The following is a 10677-nucleotide window of genomic DNA, read 5'->3' on the forward strand; positions in this document are numbered from 1 at the left end:
TTGAGGTGGTGATAGTGATGAAGAAGATGTTAGTTTAGGACTCTATTTATATAGGTGAGTTTGAGACTTTAGATTGTGCTGATAATGGTTGGCATTGGACTTTTAATTTCTTTTGTTTTGTTTAGTGCTAGCTAAGTGCCCTTGGTGCATTGAAATTTTTTAGAAGAGAAGTGGAAACATGCTAGCAATGATAGGTTCATAAATTAAGAGACTTGACTTTCCTGTATCTTTGATGCATATATATGAACAAGAATGAAGTACTAATTAAAAGGGTTGGGAAGGAGTGCAAGAAAGAGTGAAAGAGCTAATGCATGTGCTTTGTTAATCAAGTCACTTGGGATATAAATTATAAAATTAGAGAGTTCAACTTGCAAGAACATGGGTTCCATCACTTAACAAAAGACCATGACTTAATTGATCTTATTAAGAGCACATTATCTGGAGAGTTTCTTTGACTTTATAAGCTTAGTTCTAAGGTGAATAAATTTATGTCTTTGGCTTATGGTTGTATGAAGAGTTATCATTATATATCATATAAATGGGTTCTAATATGCAAATTGTGTTTATATATATATATATATATATATGTATGTATGTATTACATTTCAATTGATTTTTGTGTGTATTTTAAAGTGACAAGAGTAGGTGTACTTTTGTTTGTGAATAATTGGAATCTTTGGTTTGAACGAAAGGATTAAAATTTTACCACCAAATGCTCCATTTGGTCAATCACTCTCATGCCATCAAGCGAGAAATTAAAGACTTAAACCAGAAAAATTAGAAAGTTGTCATTAACCAAATCAACCAAGTATTTATTTTTTTATAAATGTGTGTCGATATATATATATTGTGTAATGATCTTTTAAAGTAATTAGATAAATTGTATTCTTTTATAATACGGGGAAAAATCTCCCCTACATGTGATAATTAGAATCTTAGATGGATGGTGTGATTTAGGATGGATAAATTAAATTTGGGTGCTCATTCATTCAATGGGAGGTTAAGATCATCCACCTATCTAATGGAGAAAATGGAATTTTTAATGGCAATGGAGGTTTACTTGTTTAATAAATAAACAGTGAGAAAGAACTCTTCCAAAGGCAGAAAAGTCTACTTAGTCGAAGATGTTCTACCTTTAAAGATTGAGAAACGTTTTTTCCACTTTAGATTCGCCTTCCTCCTGAAATTAGTTCTCGCTTGATTTAGATATGGAAAGGTCCCTGTGGGCTAAAGGCACAAACCAATTTTGGTGTCTTAGTGTTTTTTCTCATAAGGAATCACCTAGAGGAGAGCTATGCCAAGACTAGTTCAAGGTGAAGTGGTTGCTCCTTACCAATGACCAAGTGGTCTATTGGTAGCCGGGTCCCCAATAGAATCCTTCATAAGTGGTGAGGGTTCGAATCTTGGGTGAGGGTACATTTTTGGGAGTGTGAGTAGTGGTTGTGTGCGGGTGGTCCCAGCGCCCATGTGTGCGCGGGCCCCGCTCCCACTTGCTCCGCAGAGGCTTATGCACGCCCCTGCCTTTCTTAGCAGCTAGGCCGCTCATCTTGGCAAAAAACGCTTGCTCCTTCAATAAAATTGAGTTGAACCTCAATTTGAGGGTGAATTTTTTATAAGGTACTATCATTTAGAGGAAAGCTATGTCAAGACTAATACCACATCACTTGTAGTTGTTCACGTCAGCACGCATGTGTCAATTTACACTATTTTTCTGAGAGAGAGAGAGCCATCATCTCCTTCTTTGTTCTAGGGAGTGAAAGAGAGGGAGAAAGAGCGGGAGCCAACATGTCTTCTTTATTCCAACGAGGGAGATAGCGAGTGCTAGCAGGGGAGGACAAGGGTTTGCAACCTTCGGCGAGCAAGGATAGAAAGCTGTACAAAAAAGAGACATGCCCAATAGTTGGTGTAAAGCAAGAGGCACAAAATAAAGATTCACTATCTCAATGTTACTGATCTTTCGGTTGTAAAACAAAACTAAACAAACAAAGTCTCCAATACATGGAAAAGCGAGGTTATATAACCATTCCGAGAGCAAATATTAGAAAATTATAAACTGGACATGCATCCATGAAACTCAAAAAGCAAAGGAAGAATGTGTGCTTTCATTATCATTCAGATAATAAATTCTATCAAGAATATTTAATCTCTTAAACAAACTAAATCTAGCCCATTTTCCCTACTTTCTCCTCAAATCCCCATCTCCCCTAAACTCCCATCCTAAAGATTCCAACAACAAATTGGCTAACAATATGCAACATTAACCCGAGTTTGACACCCTAGTTTCTCACTCTGCACCACATTGGAAAACAAACATTAAATTACAACTACAACAATCAATTCCATCACTAACAAATCACAAAGAGCAAATCCATGAAGACCAAAACCAAAAAAGAAACCCAACCATTATGCTAGCTCTCAAAGAACTTTTGCACACACTTGATCAAACGTGTCAGCAAAACTATCCATCCCATTGCCCCGTTCTGCATCTTCGGTAATCACCAGTGAAGAACTGTGAAGTAAAGTGTGGACCCCACTTTTGTTTAAATTATTTTTATGATTTTTAAATTTTTTTTAAAAGTTTTAAATCCAACCTTATCTTTCTAGAAATCATGAGCCCCCACGTTTCTTGGAACCTCCTGGGGTTACGTGATATATATATATATATATATATATAAAATAGAAAGTAGATAACTTCGTAGCCTTTCTCTTTCTCTCGTTGATCAGCTTTGGGGGTTTGTGGCAAGGACAAGAGAATCATCCTTGTCGAGTGCTCGTCTAGAAGTATTTGTGGTAGGTTCTTTTTTCTCTTCTTTGATTTGTTTATCTTTTATTAGTTATTGTTTTGACTTCTTAATGGTTAGGGCTTCTTCTTTTCGTTTTAATCTGTTCTAGGGTTTTGAAGAGTGGTTAGGAGAGTATCTGGTTTTATCCTTGTAAAAGTCAATAGGTATTTTCCCTTTCTTGAGCATTTTGTTGAGATGCTTGAATCCATTGAATCAATAAACTATGAATTATGTGAATAGGAATTCGTATGCTTTAATATTTTCTAAGGGTTAAATTGTGTTCGGGTTCTAGAGTTTGGAAAAGTAGAGAAAAGAAAGAACAAGCATGACTTGTGTCATTTATTTTATGTATTTAGTGAATAATTTCATGTTTTTAACAATAGATTGGTTGTTGATTTTTTGTGCTTGTTTGTTAAGGAAAAGGTTGAAAGTGGGATTTTCATGGGGAGTTAGGTTGAATGAATTTTTGTTGGGGATTATAATGATTATATATTGATTTTAGCTTGCTGATTGTTTATGTTGTGGACTAATGATTTGATGGGAATTGTATTTTTAGCTAGTTGTCATTGGAAGTGCTGGACCATGAGAATTTGGAAAATAATATGATCATTTGTATTTTTGATTCTTTTTGAAAGCTAGTGTAGATTATCCAGTAGAGTGATTGTTAAGGTCAAGAATAATCATGCTTTACATGAATGCATAACATGTTAGTTTGAGGCTCTATATTTCATTCACATGTATATATATCACGGATGGCTAGAATTGTCTCCAGTTGCCGTCCAACTGTTAATGCGTGTGTATATATATATATATATATATGTAATTGTTGGTTGTTTAAAGTTCCTTTCTTGTTTACGTAAGAATTAATTCATTGTACCGCCTTATTGTGAATAGTAATTAAATTGTTGCTCACCGGTTAATTTTAGTTACAGGGTTGACCTTATTATAGATTATTTTCGAGCTTACCTATTTAGTATCTTGGGACAGTGATGATTGTTAGTCAATGGTTGTTGTTTGTATTTAAGCTTTGAAATCTAAGTCAATGTGTAATGTTCATATTTTAGGATTTTTGTTCGAATTTTGATTTTAGTGATCAAGTGGATTATGTAGTTTGGGGATTTTTTCAGATAAGTAAACCACATATAAACCTATTTATATGTATATATCAAATTTCTAGTTACCGACAATGATTTATATAATTAATTAAATAATTTGGGTTTTGCTGTTCAAAAGAATGACATTCAAATTAAAAGTTTTGGGTTTTCACTGTTGTGCATATCTTTACTTTCAGAAGTTATAAATTTTTATTTATTTATTCGTTCATTTAATTGATTGAATTCTGATAATTTACTAAATTATGAATCACACTTTTAGCTTGGCAGCAACTGTTCAGTTAGTATATGATTTACTTGTTTTTGTTTTATTGTGAAATTATAGAAAACACTTATTACTTGTGAAGTCCTGAATTGGTGGAGATTTATTATTCAAAATATTAATTATAAACTCAATTATTGATTTCTTATATATTTAATCATTTATCGAATTAATTATTGGATTTTTAACTGTGTGTATTTAATTATTTATTCATTATTTGTTTTACAGGTTAGATTATGAAAATATTGTTATTTAGTTATCGATTTGTTTAAAGTATTATTGTTTGAAACAATTAATTATTTTCATTAAAAAAAAGGATCACTGAATTTCAGTATATCTGAATTGACAATAAATTTTGGACCCAACACATTTTAATATAGTAATTTGTAGTCCCTTTGCAATAACCCTGTCACTGGAGGTTAAACACGACCATGTCGACATGAACTTCTGACTTTGATAATAAACTATAGTTTCGTATCGTTTCGTCTATAGAGAACAACATCTGAAAATCTGACTCGGGTCACCGAAGATAAATAAATGAACTCTAACAATCCGACTCGGGTCATCGAGTTAAAATAAATGAATTCTGTTGTTTTGTTTTTGACATTAGTTATTTAGGCGACATATATACTTATTCATTAGGAAAATTATGTTTGTTTGAAATACTCTGAATTATGAGTTTTATTTCTAATATTTATTGTGCAATATCACACTTAAGCATGTTTTTGAAATTATTGAGTTTTTGTGATCCCTATATTTTAGTTGGTTTTAGTAATTACTTACTGGGTTGTCAAGCTCATAAATAGTTATTTTATCTTTTTCAAATCAAGAGTAAGTGTGTGGTGGATAGCTTAGCGGGGACAATTGAGCGAACACTAATTGGTTAGCATATAAATAGTTCTTCTATTATGAACCTAGAACTTGTTATTTGTTTAAAACTTCGAATCTTGCAGTTTTAGTTTCCTTGGACCATAGTTGTAAACATGGTTATTGTATTCTTTTAATTCTTTTGTTTTTGTGAAGTTAGTACTTCTGTTAGATATTTTTTTTCTAGTATGAGACAGGTACTGAGGCCTTGCGTGCCTACTTGGTTACGACCTTGTAGGTATGAGGCCGTTTGTCGATGCCTCAAGTTTGGGGTGTGACATAAAGCACACACAAAAAGATCAAAAGCCAAGATCTAAGAACCCCATGACGCTAAGGGTAGCTTCTCATCTCCAGCTAAGCATTGTGGGAACCTGGGATGGAGTTGCCAAGTGAGATCTCAAAGTATGCTAGTAAACGTGAGAGTGACAACAAGGTCAAGGTCACATAGCACACCACCTTCTCTCTCTAAAAAGAACAAAGAGATGATGGGAAAAAAGAGTAAATTAACACAATAAACTGATGTAGACAACTTTAAGTGACGTGGCATCCACAGGGTGACATAAATAAGCTAATCGAGTCAATGATATATCCTGAAAGTGCTGACAATGCTTTTCTGATATCCACATTATCAAATAAGTGTCGGATTCCTCAAGTGACCTTCTATTGAAATAAAATTGAAGTTAAAGTGACAACTTTGATACAAATTGAAGTTTCAACACAAAAAAAAATAAAAAATAATATAATTTGGTGCTCATCCAAAATATTTATTTGTCAATTTGAATTATAGAGACAGTAGGAGAAGCAACTTGCTGAGGAGAGGCAGAATATTAGCCAACATATACTTGTGATTGTTCTTTTTCTCAACTCGTTCATTGAAATTCATCTTAATTCCAAGGTGGTGATAAAATTTTCATACAAATTTGGTGAACTGTGAACGGAAAAGAGTATACAATTTATAATAATAAAAAAATTCACTTTAAATGATTTCATGGAAGTTATTCAAATTAATATACAAAGATATTTTCTTGTCCATCTATATTGTAGTAGACTATTCATCTTTGTTTATCTTCATATGTCCTGTTATTTATATAAACATACTCAAATTTCATTTGTTCAATAATCTTTTTTATTTTTTCATTTTTGTAACATTAACATAATTCAAAATTTTCCTTTAATTCCTAATAGATTGCATGGTTTTGTTGGCATACCCTTCAAAAATGTGCAATTTCTTGTACCCTTATAAATATCAAAGATATAGAAACACATAAATTTTTTTTAAACAAATAACCATTTGATCTATTGGCTTCAGGTTCCATGATTACAGTGTTCTTATTTCAATGTGAAGACATATTCAAACCTTATTCTGAGTAGAGTGAGAGAACAAGTGTTATTGAGCTAGCAGTTATCCTTCATGTGTATGATGTCGTTGACACATAGTTTGTCCACATTCATCAAAATTTAAAAATAAATTTTAAGGAGTTTGTAATGAAATGTGAATTTTGTAAAAATATATTAGTAATCACATACTTTTATAGGGCATGCAAGCAATTTTTACTTTCTCATATTACATGGAAGAGCACAAGGGCTTGATCTCGCTGTCATATATTGCTCTTCCATGATAGATTGAACTTAGTTTAATCAGTCCAACATAAAATAAAATCTTTAGTCAATTAGAGAAGGGACTTGTCCTTTCATTGGTCATCAAATCAATTCCATTCTTATGTGGTCCAATCAAGTCACAAAACATAAGAAGTCCAACATCCCAATCCATAAACGTAAATCTGATCCAATAATGTTCCAGCAAAGTAATTAGGTTTAATCATCTTAAACCACACCGATACTTCATATTAATAGAAAAATTAACCAAAATTATAATCTCTATAAAAGTACTTAGATCATCCATAAATAGCGATTAATCTATTTTCGATATAAGTTCTGCATCATGCCTAATTTACTTTGTTAATTGAAAGATTTGTAGGTTTGATATCTTCAATTATATAGTTAAATCTAGTTCATTTTACTTGTAAATTTTGTTTTGAAACATGTACTTTCACTTTTTATTATTATTATTTTATTTTTTACAACTAATTATCTTCACCAAAGCAATCAACGGCCTTTGGGTCAATTGATATCGGGTTCTTTGAGTAGAATATTTGTCTCGGGGAGGACCTAAGATGGAATCTCATGCCTGCGCAAAATGAGGGCACATGGGTCGGTGTTAAGCTTTGCTCCCCACACGTGCACGTCACTAGGGTTTTGGTGTTTATCACCTTTCTAACAAAAAAAAATACATAAAAAAAACTGTGGTTTTTGACTTTTGTATTCAATTATATGATGTGTGGTTTTTTAATAAAAAAAATTTTATTTGATTGTTGGGATTTAATTTTTTTTGTTTAATAGAATTTCTGGAGAGATTAATAAAAATTTTTTTTTAAAAAAAATTTCATGTTATATAAATCAGTTTTTTAAATGAATAATTTTGACACGGTTAACTTCATAACTATTTTTTTTTCCCCAAATCGACGAAATCACGCATCATATAATTTTTTTAAAAAAATTTATATCATTATTTTACAAAAGTCAAAAACCATAAGATTTTTTTTTATTTTTTTACTTTTACATATATATAAAAAAGTCGGTTTTAGTGTAGGAAAAAAAAATCTATACCTAGGGGTGCGCACTATTTAAAAAAAATATTATAGGAAAACAAAATAGCTTAACAAATTCAGTATTCAATAAAAATATATTTATATATTAAAAAAATGAAACACGTGAAGTTAATATGGTCGGTTTTGTTTTTGATTTATTCAAAATTCAAATTTTTTTTTTTAAATCAAAGCAAATAAACTAAAAAACACCAAATGCACGCCTAAAAAACATATATTGGATGTCAACAAAACTCCAAAGCAAAACATATTTCTATTAATATGAGAAAGACTCTAAAACGTTATTTGGATTAATGATCACTTATCCAACGAAAAAAAATCTTCTTGCCCAATATCAACAAATATTAATTAAATTAACCTCTCTTGAGTATTTAAGAAAATGACTCATTTTATTTGACTAGGCTTATAATTAAATATAAATCTAATCTATTTTCCAAAGTCATTTAAACCCTTTTTTTTATGTATATAATTTTGTGAAAAAAATCTCATAATTTATGCGCGCGCGCGCACACACACACATATATATATATATACCTTAAATGGCAACTATTTATGTTTCAATAATATACAAAATATCCTAAGATTTCTTTCATAATTATATGCACATTTATCCAAAATCAAGATCCCTATATAATTATCTATATATATATTTAAGTAATTAATAAGCATATTAGACATAATCTTAATTTTTTAGCCAAAAAAAAATTTTAAAAAATTCAAAAAAATTCCAAAAACTACGAAAGGATTAGAAGAATATAACATCCCCAATAGAAGCGGATCAAAGAAGGAGGAGGAGGAGGAGGAGGAGGAGGAGGAGATCAATGGATGTGTTAATCAAGAGGAGGAAAGATGGGAATAGGTTCAAAATGGAGATCGGATTCTTCGACACAGTGCTGGAGATCAAAGAGAAGATTCAAAAGTACCATGGCATACCAGTGCCCAAGCAATCGCTCTTCATCCGTGGAGCAGCCATGGCAGACGATCGAGACACGGAGCATTACGAATTGGTAGAAGGATCCAAGATAGATCTCGTCGTCATCGACCAAGATGAAGAAGAGAAACAAGAGATCGTAATGGTGGGTGGTGGTACTGATGATGATGACCACGATGAGGACGGTGAAGGGGAGAACAAGAAGAAGAAGAAGAAGCAGAAGGGGATCAGATTCAAGATCAAGGTAAGCGTACCTGCGATGAGGCGATGGATCACGATGGATGTGGATGGTGGAGAGACGGTGGCGCAGCTGAAGGAGATGATTGGGATTGAGGGTTTGGCAGTGGGGAGGATGGCGTTGATGGTGGGTGGAGTGGAGATGCAGGATCCGCAGAGGATGTTGAGGGACTACGGCGTTGTAGAAGGGACGGAGGTGAGCGTGGTGGTGAGATCGGCGGCGGGGGTGACGGCGGCGGCGGTGGTGGGGAAGAGGATAACGGTGATGGTGTTGGTGAAGGGGGTGACGAAGAAGGTGGGGGTGGAGGTGAATGTGATGGAGAGTGTGAGGGAGTTGAGGAAGGAGTTGGAGAGGTTGGAGAGATTGCAGAGATTGGTGTTGCCTACTGAAGGTTATTTCTTTATTTATAAGCAGGAGGTGATGGAGGAGGAGAGATCATTTAGATGGCATGGGGTCAAGAATAATGATACTATTGAGGTTTTTAATGGTAGTGTTACTGGTGGGTCCTGATAACTGAGAACTGTAGCTTTTAATGGAAAAGATGAAAAAGGAGGGTTAGTTTTTAATTTGTTTGAATAATATAGAGGTATTGTGGATAGTATTTCTTTTTAAAAGAAATATGAATAAATTGCTTATTTTAATTGTTAATTTTTAAGTTGGAGAAAAATAAACTACTCTTTTTATTGGGGTATCTCTTGCCATGGATGTAGTACAAGATTAACATTAAATAAATGATAAAAATATATGAGCCAAAAATATATGAGCCAAATATAAAGTTAAATGTAACTTTCTTATCTGTTATTTAGTTTTAATGATGGATTGTACCATTCTTGCTTTGGAGAAAATAGAAATCAATAAAATTTCTCTAATTCCCACTAAAAGAACATGCTCACTAAAGAGATTGGATTAATCTCATCTTCGAAAAGGTTATTTTTTTTTATTTGAATCGCTTTTTTAATCATGTCTTATTTTTAATTTTTTTTGTTTGATGATTTTTTTTCATTGGTTTTGATATGAAAGAATATACAGGTAATTCTATTTGGTGGTATAGAATCCGTCGGGCCAGGTTGACCTGTCTGACCCAGTGGGTCCAGGTTACCTGTTGATCCGGGGGCTAAGCTGAACCACTGGACTCTAGTCTTTTCCCCACGCGGGTGTTACACGATTCCCCTTCCATGACTCTAGTCTCTCAATCACTTGGTGAATGAATACTCTCTCTGGTTGTAATTGGTTGTAATATGTAAAGAGCAATGAATAAGAATGAAGAAGAACAAGTGTTTCTCTTGTGCTCTTAAAATCAGCTCTACTGAATTCATTAATCATCAAAGCATTTAGAGCATGTTTGGGTTGGCTTTTTTAAAGCCCATAAGTGATTTTTTATAAGTTAAGCACTTATGGATTTTAAAAACAATGTTTGCATTTGCTTTTGGCCGAAAGCTGAAGCTGCGGAAAAAAAGCTGATATACAGCTTTTTTCATAAGCTGCTCAATGGGTGCTTTTGAGAAAAGCACTTCTAAAAAACTGTTTTGTGTGTTGTAAAATTACTAACTTAACCCTGTGCTTTTCTAAAATTTCCCCACTCTTTAGCCCTAATAATAATAATACATTAGGTTATAATAATAATAATAATAATAATAATAATAATAATAATTACTAATAATGTTTTCATTATTATTATTAATAGCAATATATAATAATAACTCAATAAAAATTCAATGAATCCCACTTTAGTAATTTGCCACCTCTAAATGCTCTTTTAAAAATTTACATTAAACAACTTCACACATATTAAAGTGATTTTGCATTAGCTTACCTAAA

General features: G+C 32.6%; 1 protein-coding gene across 1 annotated transcript; it reads left to right on the plus strand.

Moving 5' to 3' along the window:
• Nucleotides 1-8459: 8459 nt before the first annotated feature.
• On the plus strand, nucleotides 8460-9378 carry LOC120283993 (ubiquitin domain-containing protein 7SL RNA2-like). Its single transcript, XM_039290819.1, has one exon. It carries the CDS (start codon nucleotides 8512-8514, stop codon nucleotides 9367-9369), a length of 858 nt encoding a protein of 285 aa, XP_039146753.1. The 5' UTR covers nucleotides 8460-8511; the 3' UTR covers nucleotides 9370-9378.
• Nucleotides 9379-10677: the final 1299 nt, after the last annotated feature.

This window comes from Dioscorea cayenensis, chromosome 19, assembly GCF_009730915.1.
Source record: "Dioscorea cayenensis subsp. rotundata cultivar TDr96_F1 chromosome 19, TDr96_F1_v2_PseudoChromosome.rev07_lg8_w22 25.fasta, whole genome shotgun sequence".
Lineage (NCBI taxonomy): Eukaryota > Viridiplantae > Streptophyta > Magnoliopsida > Dioscoreales > Dioscoreaceae > Dioscorea > Dioscorea cayenensis.

Bases quoted from the DNA above. Each gene is read 5' to 3' on its own strand.
- LOC120283993 (XM_039290819.1), top strand. From the start codon at position 8,512: ATGGATGTGTTAATCAAGAGGAGGAAAGATGGGAATAGGTTCAAAATG.